General features: G+C 42.1%; 2 protein-coding genes across 4 annotated transcripts in view; one reads left to right on the plus strand and one right to left on the minus strand.

Moving 5' to 3' along the window:
• The first annotated feature begins 137 nt into the window (after window positions 1–137).
• On the plus strand, window positions 138–10,453 carry tfg (trafficking from ER to golgi regulator). 3 transcript variants are annotated; one of them, XM_076106475.1, is made up of 8 exons: window positions 138–296; window positions 2,121–2,334; window positions 2,586–2,669; window positions 4,512–4,658; window positions 5,071–5,238; window positions 5,339–5,485; window positions 8,950–9,054; window positions 9,164–10,453. In XM_076106475.1, the coding sequence occupies exons 2-8, from the start codon at window positions 2,151–2,153 to the stop codon at window positions 9,571–9,573; spliced, it is 1,245 nt and encodes a 414-aa protein (XP_075962590.1). In that variant the 5' UTR covers window positions 138–296; window positions 2,121–2,150; the 3' UTR covers window positions 9,574–10,453. The 3 variants fall into 3 exon arrangements, with proteins under 3 accessions (XP_075962590.1, XP_075962598.1, XP_075962604.1); XM_076106483.1 differs by having other exon boundaries at window positions 5,408–5,485; XM_076106489.1 differs by lacking the exons at window positions 138–296; window positions 2,121–2,334; window positions 2,586–2,669 and adding an exon at window positions 3,387–4,030.
• Window positions 10,454–12,106: 1,653 nt separating this feature from the next.
• abi3bpa (ABI family, member 3 (NESH) binding protein a) overlaps window positions 12,107–16,953 on the minus strand; it is a 28,641-nt gene continuing 23,794 nt past the window's right edge. The window contains exons 17-25 of the mRNA XM_076103033.1: window positions 16,279–16,404; window positions 15,795–15,887; window positions 15,444–15,653; window positions 14,983–15,088; window positions 13,878–13,957; window positions 13,472–13,501; window positions 13,205–13,363; window positions 12,311–12,433; window positions 12,107–12,222 (exon numbers count right to left, since the gene is read on the minus strand). Of these exons, the coding sequence (XP_075959148.1) occupies window positions 12,107–12,222; window positions 12,311–12,433; window positions 13,205–13,363; window positions 13,472–13,501; window positions 13,878–13,957; window positions 14,983–15,088; window positions 15,444–15,653; window positions 15,795–15,887; window positions 16,279–16,404 (1,043 nt within the window). The remainder of the gene's footprint in view (window positions 12,223–12,310; window positions 12,434–13,204; window positions 13,364–13,471; window positions 13,502–13,877; window positions 13,958–14,982; window positions 15,089–15,443; window positions 15,654–15,794; window positions 15,888–16,278; window positions 16,405–16,953) is intronic.

The raw sequence follows: 16,953 nt of genomic DNA on the forward strand, positions 1-16,953 counted from the left end.
ATTAATAAAACATGCATTGTAAACAAATAAAATGCAATTATTGCTCTTGAATATCTTATATTTGATGTTTGATCATCTTCACAATTAGGTGAGTCAGTCACGACCGGTCACAACGCACTTTGTTCCAGATGGTATGCGTCTGCGCACAATGAATGCCACGTACTGGTTGACGTTGACAGTCTCGGAGGACACTTCCTGATGCTGGCAACCGGGTCTAGCTAGGCTAGCTAACATATTGGATTTTCACGGTTTGGGGAAACCTGTGAAACACAGCGTGGTCAAGTCGTCTAATTCAGGTCAGATACTGTCTTTTGTTGGGGTCCAGGCACATATCAGTTAATGGTTTAGTTTGAACTACACAGCAGTTGCTGTCCGCTCACTGTTAGAGTGGTGGCTAAGTGGTTAGCTTGTTAGCTAGCAACTAATGTTGCTACGCAGGGAGCTAACGCTACACTAGCTCGCCCCAAACAGGTGTCGAGGAAGATTCGTAGGAAGTTACTCACAAAAATATCAGATACCAATTCATTCTTACTTTAAGAAAGACGAAATTCTTACACTACTGTGTTAAGAAGGCTGGTTTATCTTACGTTAGCTAGCCCTGAACGTTAAAGTAACGTTAGCGTTAACAGTGACACAGGAAACCGGTTTAGCTTTTTTGCCTCTACAGTGAAATTAAGCCAAGCTACTTTTATTCAAATACATGGAACTATATAATGCGAGATTACCTATAATATTGCTTTTAACTGTGAATTCATAGTTTATATTGTCACAATTGACAGGGCAATAACGAAACGGCCTAGCTAACGTTAGCATTCACTAGATAAGCTAGCTGGCAATGGACTACTGACAGATGACTCTGCGAATGAGCGTGTTTTTAAAGCAGCGCTATCTAGACTACAATGACATTTTAAACGTCTAATTCTGATGTACCAACGGTTTCACCAACTACGTATATGTTGCCAATCTCAGTAGAAAACAGATTGTTGTTATCCCCATTTAACTTAGCAACTTAGCTAGCTAACTGTATGCTAAACGTTAGCTACCACACAATCCCTAGCATCCAGCCAATTATTCATCTGGGCTAGGACAGTCAAAGCCGGAGCATTTCTGGAATTCATTTCATAATTGTTTATTGTCCAACCTAGAACACCAACAGGTGACGTCATAGTTGATGTTGACTACTCACGATCAATGTGAGACGTTCATGTATCACACACCACTTGAATAACTAAATGTATGGAAGTGACAGCTACACAGCAGATCTAGGATACCTAACACAATCTTAGAGTTTCACTTGTCTTGCATAATAATTGACCACATTATATTTCCCTGAAAGATCTACTAATCACAGTTGAAAGCTCTTATCTTATCACCTGCTTGCTATTTTGTGTCAAAGTCTGTAATGTCACGGAGTTGCCTTTGCCACCTCACAGGGTGATGTTTGACCGTTAGACTGCAGTTCAAGGGAAACTGTGATATTATGACTGCATAGTCTTGATTGTATTAGATAATAACAAGTATAAACATCCTTTTGCAAACACATCAGTACCTTGCAGGTAGATGGCCTCATAGTTAAAGACTGAGGGAGACTTTTAAATGAAAAGATAGATTACTAAAGAGAAGCTCTCTCAATACGGCTCAGTTACAATAAAGAGGAGCTGCTAATTTGATCATTATTAATGTAACAAGACAACCACATTTTAATCATAAATAATTTCCTGTGACCTGTTAACCGACTTACACAGACGCAGTGTATTATCTAAGGCTTCACTTTGACTATAATGATACATATATATTTGAATGTGGTTTTATTTATTGCCTGAAGACATTTTCTATTTCCGAAGATGGATGTGTATATAATTAAGTAAATAATTGAGATCTGTCAATACTGAGCAGAGGCATTTGCCTTGTCAGTTGCCTTGATGCTGTTGATGCCTGAAGTTATATGTGACCTACTTTACAATTATAAGAATGTAACTTTTCAAATTTAGTTAAATTCAGCTGTTGATTAATTTGTCATACTCAAATAGGCACTATTTAGCATTGAGAGAAAGAGAAGGAAAGCTAGAACAACAGACGTGGTTTGTTTTTAAAACTACCTTTCCTCTGACCCCGTTAAGTGGTGGGAGCAGAAGAGGTCAGACGGCACCATGAACGGCCAGCTGGACCTGAGCGGGAAGCTGATCATCAAAGCCCAGTTGGGCGACGACATCAGACGCATCCCGATCCATAACGAAGACATTACTTATGATGAACTAGTGCTGATGATGCAGCGAGTCTTCAGGGGGAAGCTGCAGAGTAACGACGAGGTTGCCATCAAATACAAGGATGAAGGTAAGTCAGGACTTGGACCCTTTGTTCTAATTGGTCTCGAGTGTAAATGTTGACAGTGAGTTTTCCTGAGGGCAGCTTATTTATTATGAACTAGTATAGGGTTTATGATATGAATATACTAATTACTTTACCAGGTCACTTAACCATGTAAGGCCGATGTTTTTTTTGTTTTGGTATTCTAACATATTTTCTGTGGTAAACATCATTTTCTTTACTGTGAATCATCTGGTCTCTCTCTTACCTTTTTCTAGATGATGACCTCATTACCATCTTTGACAGCTCTGACCTCTCCTTCGCCATCCAGTGCAGTAGAATACTCAAACTGACTTTGTTTGGTAAGATATCGAATGCATTTCCTTTCCGTCGCCCCTTCATAGACATACAAAGCCATGCTGTGTGCGAATGTTGCTTTGAATCCCAACTTCAAAACCTGTAGATGTCTTCAATCATGTGATCATCACAATAAACTGTAAACCAAGATGATTCACGTCAGCTGTTACAGCGTTCAGTCACTGGAGGGCAGGCCAGTTTATGTTTCACAAAAGAAACCCCAGCTCTACTCTGTCTACACTCCCTGCTGACTAATTTGGGGTGGAATTTCTGCGTGTTTCTAAGCGCCGGTTCAGCAAACAAACAAAGTGACAGTCTAGATGAATGTATTCACAAAATCCCAGTGTGCCAGTTCTACTGGTTCCTAAGCTTAATCTTTAATATGTACCAGCCCAACTGAATCCACAGTCATTGAGTAGGCCATGGAATAATTGATAACATTTCCAGAGCACCAGGCTCACCCGAACAAATGTTTTCAATATATGCCTATATGAGCCATGTACACCGCACAATCTAAATCTGTAAATCTCAAAACACACTGATGATGTCTCCTGGCAGGCCATTTCTACAATGACTCTGTTTCTTGTTAATGTTATTCATTTAAAGGCGGGACTATGTCCCTGTGTTTGGCAGTTGGATAGTCTAAATTGTGTTCCTTCCTGCCAAGAAATAAAGTTGCGGGAGACCTTAACCAGTTTGGGAATATAGGCCTAAATAGAAGTCAAACTTTGAGATATTGAGTCTACAGAATATTGCTATCAGCTGTTAGGGGGGGGAAACGCACACCATAGATGTGCATCTTACACATGTAATGATCTTACATAAATTTGAAACTGAAAATGGCTCAAAGCTAGAAATCCCCTCGCTGTACTTGTGAATCTGTAATGACAACATGCTGTTGTTTCCTGTGCTCTGCTCCTAGTCAGTCCGTCCTCCTGAGGCTGCTATTATAAGCCGAGGAGCTGTACGATTTTTATTTTCTTACTTCCTCCCAATCAGATCCGAGTCTTGGCGCGTTTTATATGTCACAACCTCACGTGGAACCGATAATCTCGGACATGTGTCGAGATCCAAATGGAGCGAGAGTAACCGGAATCTTTGGCAGGGTCTCGGCACAGTACCGCATCTCTGTTCAGCGTTATCCACCCAGACAGAATGTGTGTGAGAAAGGAATGTCTGGCGATCTCCATTTTACCTGATAGCTTTAAGTCTATTTCATTTAAATAAGCACGATAAACCAGCTCCCTTTTGCTCAGCATTCTTCAGCTCCATTGTTAGCTGGTGATAATGAAGGCCTCAGTCCATCAGTCAGCCCAGCTGCTATTGTGAGCTGCAACCATGAGCAGTATGAGCTCTGTAATCCCAGGTATTTAGAGTGTGGAGCCAACAGCATTATGACAGGTCATCATTCATAATGTGCACATACTTGGCGTATAATTAACAGCTTTTCCAGACCAATGAACTTCATAATTATTAGTCTACACTGTTTATTTTACATTAGCAGATATTACTGTGTAATACTGTTTGTGCACTGATGAACACTTATTTGATTTTTGTTTGGTTTACAATCTGCTGCTGTGTACAGTCTGACCCAGATATTACTGTAAGCTAATGGTAGTTCAAGTCAACGTTAAGACAAGTGGTACATTTTTGTTATTAATGAGATCCAGTGATTTACAAAAATGCCCCATTAACAAAGGTATGAATGTGGGATTGTTGTCTTCTGCGATCAAGTTCTGCTGTGCAGAGATGGTGAAATGTTTGAATTTTTCAATCTCATGCCCCAAACAAATAAGGATTTGTTTCAATTGCTCACTTCTGCCCTCTTCGTCTCTCGTTATCTGCAGTGAATGGTCAGCCGCGGCCTTTGGAGTCTAGTCAGGTGAAGTACCTGCGCAGGGAGCTCATTGAGCTCAGGAATAAAGTCAACAACCTCCTGGATAGCCTGGAGCCCCCCACAGAGCCTGGTCTGGCTGCTACAGCGCTGGACAGTGGTAAGCACACATACGCACACATAGACAGGAGCGGAGCAGTCTGGCTGAGCTGTTTCGCTCCTACAGTATATGTTAACTGTTCACAATCAAAGGACATGTAAACTAACATGCCTACATGACATATTTTTTTACTAGGTTTATCATTCTGTTTATTATAATTCTGTTCTCATTCTTATGAGGGTCATTGTAACTGATAATGAAATTGGGGTGATCTGTAGTACAGTCAATGTCTTTTATGACATTCCTTTTTTTTTAAATGTCAAAAACACTAAACCCCTCATACCTCTTGTACTACATGTTTGTGGTAATGGTGTAATAACAAACGACTAATTGCATACATGCATTGCATTGTTGCCACAGTTTGTCTTTGCCTCTGCTGGTTCTTCAACATTTCTGTGGCTGTTGTTTCTAGACTCAGTGGATGGACGTGACGGCAGGATGCTGGCAGCAGACACCACGGTGAAGCATGTCACTCCAGTCAGCGCAGCCAGCATGTCGGCGTTCGACCCCTTAAAAAACCAGGACGAGGTCAGCAAGAATGTCATCTCCGCTTTTGGCCTGAGCGAGGACCAGGCCCCAGGTATTTCACCCGATTTCAATGCAGAACGATAGAATTTGCTTAGTTGCAGTGCATAGCCGTCATGTAAAGAATGTTCCTCTTCTCTGTGCTGTCTGAGTAGCTCCTCCAGCGGTTGCACCAGAGGAGCGCTCAGGAACCCCTGACAGTATTGCTTCCTCCTCATCTGCAGCCCCTCAGCCAGTGGTGCCCCCCCAACCACAGGCTCCCTATGCTGGAGTGCAGCAGGGGACCCCAGCTGCCATGGATGGTGAGACATGCACGCATACACACACACATTGTCTAAGTGTCCTGGTCCACTCCACACACACAGTAAAAACACTATAAATTAAATCAGCATGTATGACAATAAAACATATTAAATCAGAGACACTTCAAACTGCCGTTTTCTATTATTTTTGTTACGTTGTGAGTTCAGTCTCGACTGTGGTCATGGACATCCAATACATTCACACAGTCGCCCTTTTCCTTTTTCTCCATAACTGACTGAAGGATTTACTCCAAAAACATGTGCAGTCGCTGCCGCAGTCAGCGTAGACCTGCCGTGTGTGAGATGTAATTTCATGCCTCGCTTGGCTGTGTCCACTCTAAAAACAATTACACATTTAAGTGTAATTTCATATTTTCACGATGGACTTGGATCAAATAATGCACCAGACCCTGCTGCACTTCCATTGTTTAGTTAGCTGTGTTGATCAAATTCCAGTAAACGTCTTTTTAGCGATTTACAAACAGTATCACTTACATCCTGCCAGCTGTTAGATTAGGTGAAATGTTGTTTTGATACGAGAAGAACAATCTCAGAGAAACTAAGCAAATGAAAGCAAATATTTCAATTCAAGGAACAAATATGGCGGATAATAGATCAGGTGAATGTACAGTATCTTTTTCAGCCAGTTGACATTTACAGTGTCCTGCATGTACTTAAAGCAAATGCTTTTTTTCTCCCTTGTTTTGGGGAATCGCATCACTTCTGCTGCTGCAGCAGGAGGTTTCATTGAATGATGAATGACACTTGAGTCTCACCACTGTGGAATCTTAATCGACACTCTGTAAACAAGTGTATCCGTGGATTTGGGGCTTATCTTGCTCAGCAGAGCCTTCATCACATCTCTGTCCAGTGTGTGATCTTTAACACGGACATGCTGGACCCAAACGCAAGGCCTAGATGAAGATAAATGGATCAGACATTATTTTGGGAAAAACAAACGCGACTTTTATTACTTAATTTTCTCGGCACCACCCTGGGAAATGGTCTTTTATGAAAAGTTCTAACAAAAAGCATGCACATCTAGACATTACATATTTGGTGCTGGACAGAAAAGCATGTAAAAGATGGAGAGAAATGAATATTTAATGAATTCCTACCGGTGGTAATGAGGGAATGATCGAGCTTGTTTTTCCTGTTTTTGTGAATAACGGCCCAGGCAGGTGGAGCCACGGAGGTCAGGCCTGTTGTGTTGGTTACCACATCATTGTGAGTGGATCGGATTGTTCTCAGCTTGTGGTTTGGCCTCGCTGAAAGAGGGGACCACTGGGGAAAAGGGGATGCCTTCTTGATGCAATGTTTGAGAGCTGTAACTTGTTCACTCCCCACCACACCTGCAACACATGAAGATCAGCACACATGTGGTGGGGACTACTGCCGTTTAACTCGTGGTTTGGCCTGGTCCGTGGAGCTCAATGAGAGTTTAGTTTCTCCAAATGAAGACTACTTCAGTCACAGGGTTTAGCCAGCTCAACAACAAACTATTTTAGATTCATTTTTCTTTAAAAAAAAAGAAATCTGTTTTGAGTATTTCATTTAATTTTACCATGCACTTTCCCCTGTTTGTGGTCCAAATCAATAGACCAGGTGCTGTTCATTTGCCTTTTGCTGGGGTGTTCTGAGCTGGTGAGCCGGGGGAACTCTTTGCGCTGGAAATGGGTTTTTCCTTCAAAACATTAAAAAATGTATTATGCCGACTGATTGCAGCAGCCCTAGAGGATATTGTTGAGCACAAGCTTCAGATGCTCATGCTCTGTCTTTCCTGCTTTGTTGGTTAGTTTCTTCATCTCTTCTCTTACTTCCAAGGCTGGTTGGCATTAAGATCCTCCCCAGACTCCTCTCCCACTCGACCCGTTCCCCACGTTATTCCCGTCTCTGGCTGCAGACACGTTTGTCTGTATGACAGCCTTTAGGCAAATCCGAACAGTCAGTCCATGCACAACAATTTACAAGAGGTAAATACATGAGATCGGATGCCAACTGATGCATGTGTGGCCTTTTTAAAGCTAGCCTTAAGCTCACCTTCAACGCATGCTTAGGTTACTTGTTACCATAAGAATGCTGCTAACAAGATCCATAAGCAGATGGCAAAGATTTCTACCTGTTGTCCGTCAGACGCTGATAGACCCTTTGGCAATTTGACAGAGAGAAACTGTAAACGCATGTGCATGTGGCAATAGCTTAGACATTTGCACGAGGCTCTTTATCAGATGGGCCGAGGTGCGTTTGGTGTGAAATGTTGATGCAAAAATAGGACCTCGTTCTCATGACTCTTTGTTGAGGCATGCTTAGAGGTCAGCGAAACTGCAGCCAAATGCTTCGTTGTTCCAACGAACATGATTTTCCTAACTTGGGATCTTTCCTCCTGAAGCATTGCGTTCAGTGAGTCCCTGGTCATTTCTTTGTCTTGTGACCTCTTGAGGCCACGCATCCTTCCATCGCTCCTGCATAACACCCATGAGGGTCAACAATACAGTTGTTGGTGTTCATGTTGGAGGTGTATCTGTCAGTGAGATAACGGATGGCTGCCACCTCACTTTAGCTGAATATTCAGTTGTCAAGTGTCTCCTAGATCAGTGCAAAGTAAGGTGACTTGTCTTCTGACTGCTGGCTCATTGAGCCAAAGTCACTTTCCTTTTAGGACAATAATTGTATTTGTCCTACTTTGAATGTTTTGAATTATCGGACACAAAAAAGAGAGCGTTGTTTCTGAGTGCATTGAGGTTCTCTGGCAGTACATAGTCTCTTATGAGAGTCTCTTTTCAGCTTTGTGTTCTATATATATATATATATATATATATATATATATATATATATATATATCTATATATATATATATATCTATATCTATATATATATATATATATATATATATATATATATATATATATGCCAGGGAGGAGATTATGGAGTAAAGTTTAGGCTTTATTAAGGAAGAACACTAGTTTGCCAAGTCTTGTCTGCTGAGCATTCAGGCATTCAATGGAAAACTCAATTAGAAAATTAGAAATAAAACAAAGTTTGAAACATAAAATCTGCAACTCTCAATTAAGATGTAACTGATTACTCGTCATGCGTTGCTAATAAGTGTTACGTGATGCCCTCGGCTTCCTTGGGTGTTCAGACGCCTTCATGCATGTATGCAGTGTGGACTGGTGAAGTCATAGTTAATAAAAGTGCAGCTGGAATTCACCTACAGCACACATAGCTGAGTCTGGTGGTGCAGAGGGCCACTCCTTGCCTGAGTTCTGAATGTCTGAGTGCCCAGTATCGCATGTACGCAGCTAAGTGGGAATGGAAGTGTATTAAATCTGAGTTTGAACCGGATACAAGATACTTGGACGTGTAAATGGGACAAGAGATGTAATGGGTAATTGCTCATATTGGCATCAGATATCATTTCGGTTGTATCTGTGTACTGATAATGCTTGTCCCTGTCTCTTTAGGTCAGGTGTACCAGCAGTACCAGGCTCCAGGTGGATACCCGCCTCAGCAACCAGGTGCCCCACCTCAGCAGCAGCAGCAGCAGCCGTACGGTATGCAGTACTCTGGTAAGAGTAAAAATGGTCAGAATATTAAAAGAAAATAAGAGGTATCTGCTGTGTTGGGCTCTCAAGGATGAATGATAGAGACTCTATTCCTTCCTCCCTCTCTCTGCAGGATACAGCACTCAGCCCGGAGCCCCTCAGCCTGGCCCACCACAGCCGCAGCAGCAGTTTCAGAACTACGCTGCTCCCGCCTCCCAGGCTCCAGCCTCCGGTCCAGCTCCAGCTCCGGGCTTCCAGAGTGGCCAGCAACAGCAGCAGCCCCAGCCCCATCCATCTCAGGGAGCCCAGCAGTATCCACCAGGAGCCTTCCCTCCCCAAAACTATACCTCCCAGGCCACCCAGCCTGCCAACTACAGCATCCCGCCCGGCTCCCAGCCCGCCTCAGGATACCCAGCCCGCCCAGGATACACCCCGCCCCCAGGCAACACTGTCACCCCTCCACCAGGAGCTGCTAACCCGTACGCCCGCAACCGCCCCCCTTACGGCCAGGGCTACACTCAGCCAGGCCCTGGGTACCGGTAAAAGAGGATAGCGGGTGTTACTGATCCACACAGCCCCCCACCCCCCTAACCCCTCCCCTATGTGTGGCTCCAACTGTTTTGAGTGGGTGCAGGAAACATGGTTCACGGCTCTGCATCCCCCCCCCCCCCCCCTCACTGTCCCATACAAATATCAAGTCCAAATATGAAACAAGACCCCCTCCCCCACACTCCCCAGTCTGATGGTCAGTGTCTGTATGCTGACTCTCCAGCACACTGCTCTGGCCCTGGTGTATGCTCCTTGTGTTATTTCCCCCTCTTCTCCCGTCACCCACCACTACTGTCTGCTCTTCCCTCTTGTATCTGTAAAAATGTAATCCGTCTGTATGCACACATCCAGGAGACCAAAACAGGCTGTCGCACAAACAGTTTGTTCTTGTCGCGGTAGCTATTCATAAGCGAGTGAGATCAGCGTCCACGTTCTGCATTCGTGTCGCACATGTCGACGACAAACATCTCAACCGGTTGTGTCGACCTAACCATGTCGAGATGCACTCATAAGACACTATCTAAATGAAAAGTTGCCCTTTTTGTTGTTTGTTTTTTGTCAGTTTGATTTGTTGTTGTTTCTTCTTGATTTGATCAATTTCACCACCATGTCGGTATTAATGATGTGTCAATGAAACTGCCCCATGTTGGGAACACTAGCTAAGTGATGGCTTATGGGAGGTGTTGATCCCAGAGTCATGAAGAAGGCTTCTTTTGTTTAGCTAATTATATCATCTCCAGTAAAGCTTGCTATTCCTCTCTTTATCTTATCACTGGTTTTTACTAATAAATCAAATTCCACCCTCGAGTGAGATTAGTTGTTTATGTATAAACTGTAACATTTTTTCTTGAACCTAATAAATGATTGAGACCCAGTTGGAGTCCCTTTTTATCTTTTTGTTTTGATATTGAGTTGCTCTTGGCCCGCACATTGTTTTGCTGTCTTCCTCACTATTCGGGTTCTGACTGATTCTTGGCTCCTCTTCTCTCCTCTTCTCTCCCACCAAGATTTGGAAAACGGTGGTAATGCTGGTATTACTATTTAGTTTTCCTCCCTGAGGAATTGTGGTTGGCTGGGACATGTGGCATGAGAATGTGGTTGGTATTTCATGTCAAAATTGTCTCATTGAGTGAAAAGGAATTAAGCACATAGGGGTTATTAAAGATCATTTAGATAAGTATGTTTAGCTTTGCTCTTCGGCTAGTCTGTGCCAAACCAAAATCTCCTTTAGGTGTAAATAGCAATGGCCACAATGTTTGGAATTTATTAAACTGATTAATGTCTACCACATTACATTCTTCATTCTCATTCATCCATTTAAGAGCAGAAGTTAAAGGTCCAGTCGAGCACTGCGAGCTAACGGTGCACGTTCAATGATTGGCGACTGAATGTGCTACACGGTGAACGTGAGCCCTGAGCTAGTCGCTCTTTTGAGATTTCCCAAAATGTCTACGTTTACCATAAACATACAATGCATTTAAATCAAATGGAAATGAATATCAGTAAATAGAAAAAAAACAAGATTTATTGCTGGAAACATGGTGCATCAAGAACAACTGCAGTCGTGACAGATGTGGAAAAAACCTGACTTCAATGATTTAAAGCTTTATGTACACTTTAGATAGTTTGAACCCAAAAACATGAACTTAGTCATTACTTACAGTATGTCTTTTCCACATTGACCCTTGGTTCAATCCTACTTTTTCATTTGTATTACATTTTTTTTCTTCATAAAAGACAGGACAAGACTGCACGAGCATTATAAATGCATACATCTTTCCAAAAGGCCCCATAGAAACATTGGGCTCAAGCTTTGGCTTTCTTACAATAGATTAACAATTTGGCTAATAGCTGTTTTATCTCTTACCTGAAATATAGCAAACTATATGATCCCTGGTATACATAATGAATTTCACACCATATACATATATGAACAAAGGTATAATACTGTGCAAACTGCAACTGTTAATAATCCCGTAGAGCCAGCAGAAGGTCAATTCTGCATGTCTGTGTGTACTTGTATTTTACAAAGTCCAAATGTACAATGAAAGTGTGATTGGCACCAAAATGTGTGTGCTCATTAACATGCAGGTATTGGGAACAATTTTTACTTTTTTCATCTCAAAAGCCCGAGCACACACAGAATATTCAATAATGATCCCCTTTGATAAATAATATCATACACGTTATTACACTTTGGGAGCCAGCTTCCCAACTTTTTCTCTGGAATTACTGTATATTCAACATTTTGGTTCACTCAGACTCCTGCATTCCTTTGTTGAACGCATTTTTGATAAATAGAGAAATTAGGCTAATGTTACAAATGCACTCAATAGAGTTTTGTGACACAATAGTCCTGTACAGGTTCATATCTGGGAGAGTAGGCTGAGTTCAAACCCATCAGATAGACCTATCTACATTGTTCCACGGTAACAAGAAAGAAAGGCCCACCTCCCTTTAGGCCTAGTCAGGCATCTTCTTCCTCCCCACCAACAAAGTCCTCCTTCCTGGACAGCCCTGTGGGATCTTACCACTTCCCAGGTATGGGTGTGCCACACTCGTACCAGCCCACGTAGGTAACGTGTGACTTCCCTCCAATCTCTCCAAAGTGGACAGGTTCTTGTCTCAGCGCCCTATAGAATCCTGGTACATTACAAAGACACAGAGGAGAGTATAAGAGTCTACATGATTAAAGACTTGATTTCTTTATGGTTGTGACTAACCAAAATACCTGGCCTGCTTGGTAGCTGGTCAGCAAACATCTGGGTGCCAGTTCGTCCATCCAGAAAGGAGTCCACAAATTGACAGTGGTCCTCACCATGCCCCGTCTGATCTCCTATGTTGTAAAACTTCCCTATAGAGAGGGAAAAGGAAGTAGATTTATGGCTATGAAAATATATCCAGTGACAGTATAGTATGTCATAAACAAATCTCAAAATATGTCACACTATACTATGTCAAAAATGTTCACATGTATGCGTCATATGTCAAAAATGTTATAGTATAGCATGTTATTAAAAACTCATAGTATAGTATGCCATAAAATAAATGTAAAAATGTCAGCAGAGTATGTGATAAGATATGTTTATGTCATAGTATAGCATGACGTAAATATGTCATAATATAGTGTGCCATAAAAACTATGCCGCAAGAAAAATGAAAGAATCATTGAAAGTAAAAAATGTCATATGTCATGAAAATGTCATATTATAGTGTGTCATAAAAGTTAAGGTATATTATGACGAAATGTCATTATATAGAGTAGAGTATGCCATACAAATGTGGCATAAAACATGTGTTAGTATAGTATGTCATAAAATAATGGAAAAAAATGTAATAGTACACTAAGTGTCAGAGCATATTATGTCATAAAACAATTGTATAGTAGATTAGATCATCCAAAATATGATCAAAAATGTCATAGTATAGTATACCAATGCCATTAAAAACGTCCTTAAAAGATGTTATGGGACAGTCTGTCATACTATAATATGCCATAAAAATGTCCTTTATATTTTTTTATAGTGTAATATGTAATAAGAACAGTTTTAAAAATGTCATAGTATGGCATGTCATAACAAATCGTATACTAGAAATGCAGCGACACGAGTCAGTCTGTAACTACCATTGAGAAAGTCGCTCAGGTAGATCTTGTATCTCAGGGAGTTGCAGAGCTGGATTCCCACAAACTTTCGGTACCAAGTTCTCTTCACATACTGCTTTCCATTGCATTCAGAGTAGTCATCGGATTTAAATGGGAACTGAGTCCAGATGGCATCTTTGCCTGTGAGGAATTCATTAGAAGCACAGGCGTAATGTAATGTTTGTTATCTGTTTAAACAGGAACATTCAACAGCTTCATTTAGCTGGAACACAAAAAGACGATATTCACCTGACACGTGTTCGCTCACTCGTGGATCCGCTACAAACATCAGAAAAAGTTGCAATGAATCACATCGTAAAAAACCTTTTAGAATTAACACAGTCATGAGACATCTTGAATCATCGTGCTCGACAAATTTAGTTTTGTTTAGAACGCGTCCTGGTGAATGATTTGCCTCAGTGAGCCTCGGAGGACATCTTGACCCGTGAGTCTTAGATCAGTCAGACCCCAGTGCCATATTGAAATTGTTAGATTAACATCTGCTTAACAACCCACTCTTTGAGATTCAAAGCAATATTAACAGTGGCATTTTACCATACAACTAATTGGTGTCTTCTGTCAGAGCAAACATCAGGGTTTATCAGGAATTTCCTCTAGTATGGCTGTAATGGATTATGTGGTTTGTAAAACTTGCCTGATTCTGTGCTAAAAGACACAGGATCACTGGAGGGTCCTGTTCCCATCTCATTCTTTGGTGTTACTGTGAATTCATAACTGAAAAAAAGTTAAAAAAAACGAATAAAAGCCATAATCCATACTTGAGGAGTTTTCATTCTAAATTCCTCCAAAACCTCCAGAATTGGGACGCAAAATAAAATTTTCATTCCTTTGACAGCTAAGAATGGGTCTCTCACACACACACACACACACACACACACACACACACACACACACACACACACACACAGCTGATGGTTATTCCATGTGCTGCATTCAGATGTCCTGGCAATAGTTTGGCCAGCAAACCCAGCCCAGGGGAGGGTTCTGGTGAGTTCTGAGACTCCAGATGCTGAGATCTAGATGAAAACTCTGGAAACCTCTCCACCCAGATTTGTCCTCAGCTTTTGTGTCGCTTAGGCCATTTTGTAATTCACTGCACATTTAAAAGTAGGCCACTAATAGCCTTTCCGTGCCATTTAATACTCCTCTTGATGAGATCTACAATGAAGATTAGTAATGTAATCAGCCAGCAGTTCAAGCATACAGTATTTTCAAGGTGTCCATGGAGTTTTCTTATAAACTAACGAAAGCAATGTGTACAATCAAGACAAACTGTGTGTATTCTTTAGCTCACGATGAATGCATTTCCTTCCTCATGAAACACTTGCCAAGCCGATTATTCTTAAAAATACTGGCTAGAAGAATGCTTCACTGCCTTTGTTGGTGCGTTGGTGTCTTTCTTGGTATGTCACCGCCGCCTATTGATCAGTGGAATAATATGATACCATTGGCAGCAATATGTATCACGCCACCTGCATGCACGTGCAAGCGTTTATGGGATAAAAAAACAGGGGACCCTCTCAAAGAAAAGCTGTTCCATAGCGCTACTAGCAGTTTAAAAAAAAACATGGGGAACCTTTAAGCAAGATGTTTATGCGGACAACATGTTAATGTAAAGCTGGTAGGTGCTCCAAAACTATACCTAATGAGAGTACCCAACCAACAAAGGAAAAAAGTGTTAAGGTAGCGAGTCCCATTTTTACATTACATGATCTGTCTAACATGTCTGAGCCACATACCTGCTCTCTGGTTTGAGATTCTCCACGGCTGTGTGTGTCTGGTTGGTGGTCAGTACGGACACCTCCTCTCCATTTGGTCCTTTAGTGGTGGATACGACTTCATACTCTGACGACAGGAGCAGGAATATGAGTGTGCTTTTAGTAGCACAAACTCCACATTTCAAGTATATCAGGTATGGCTGATAAGAGAGTGGTTCCATTTACATCTTTACAACTTGCTGTTAAGAATGGAGACACAGCATAACTAAGTGGAGGTGGAGCTGTCGTGCAAAACAAAACTAGACTTGTTGGCAAATATAAAGAGGTTTGACGCAATTCGAACCAGGAGGCTCGCCGACCCAAGAGGTTTGGGAAGCCGAGCACATCGCTGAATAAGGCTCCAAACCCCAGTTCTGTCCCTTTGCCTTAAACATGTCAGCCTTTCACAGTATTCTGTGTATATGTTATTGTATTTACAGTACCTTTGGTTTCATTGTCAGATTTCTGCCAGTCAAGAATGACGAAAGACGGGCATCCCTCCACAGTAACCACGGTGAGGTTGGAGGGAGGGATGCGGGGAGGACCAGTCGCGTTCTGATCACTCCCCTCCTCGTCAGGGAAGTAAGTGAGGGAGGAGGTGATGGAGCACGGCTCATCTGGCTTTTTATCGGTCTTGTATATCACATGGGGAGCTGCAGACAGGTACAATAAAAACAGCCATTCTTCATTCATGCTTCATTTTTCACTTAAAACGATTGAGAGAGCTGATGATTTCAATGACGAAGCTTTTAGAACTGCAGTGGAGATGTAAAACGGCCATGATGAAGTCATACCAACAAAGCGCTTCTTGCCCATGATGTCTACTTCTGATGTAGGCAAGGGCCTGAAAATGGAGGAGTTTTCATTATTTATGTCGAAACGGCTGGCTGAAAAGAAAACAGGAGAGAGAAGTTGGGGTTAGATCGGTGTGCCAGCAGTCCCTGGCAGCTCTCTCTGTCTCTCATTTTCACAGCTCTGGCGCTGGGTCGATAACGAGCCAGCTCAGCACCTGCTCTGGCCTGCACTCTGGCTCTGCCTCTGACAATTGATGTGATAAAATGTTCTCGTTTGTTTCCTTACCTTACTATAGGCTTCACACCTGCAAGCTGCATCGCCAATACCTCTTGATCATTATCACGCGCATACATCGACTCGACATCGAGTCAAAAAGCTTTTTCCATCACATATTTCCTCTTGTTCGTGGAGGTATACTCAATTCAAATTTCTCTAGAAAGTCATATCTTTCATCTTAAGAAGGTTCATTTGTGTTACTCATACTGTTTACTGCCGGGGCAGAGGTGGTTGTCTGCTGCTGTCGGCGCGCTTGCTTGGGCTTGGCTGTGACCAGAGGGAATGGCTTCAAGATGGATTCCTTGTCTCCCTGTTTCAGGTCCATGGGTTTGTCTGAGGACAGAGCAGTGGGAGGAGGAGAATAGATCAGTTGTTCACCCTCATCATCTGACTCATAGTCATACACAGTTGTGATCCATCTGCTCTGGCCATCCTCACTGAGCAATTCAGTGGCGTTTTCCTGGCTGCTAGAAAGATCAGAGATGGCTTGGTGAGTAATATCTCTTGTGCTCTTTAAAGGAGGAAAAAAGGTCACCCAGAATACATCTGCTGAGACCAAGGATGCCCAGATGCTCAGAACCATGCACACACAGAAACACAAACACATACACACACACAGGCTTTGTACACACAAGAGGACAGAGAATGTCCATAAAAAAGCCTTGGCAACAAGATTTCTCAGATGAGCTGTGTTAACATTAATTAATGCTGTTTTGTTCAACAGTAAACACAGTACATTTCCTTGCAAGCTGATTTAGGAGTTGTTTAGTTGCAAACAAGAGCTTAAGAGCTCAAGCTTAAGTGGTTCTCAAACTGCAACAAAGGGCGTAGAGACATTGCGGCCGAGACTTATTTGACCTTGTGGAAAAATATGGAGTGGAA

This window comes from Anarhichas minor, unplaced genomic scaffold (assembly GCF_050575085.1).
Source record: "Anarhichas minor isolate MPS153535 unplaced genomic scaffold, ASM5057508v1 ptg000004l, whole genome shotgun sequence".
NCBI lineage: Eukaryota > Metazoa > Chordata > Actinopteri > Perciformes > Anarhichadidae > Anarhichas > Anarhichas minor.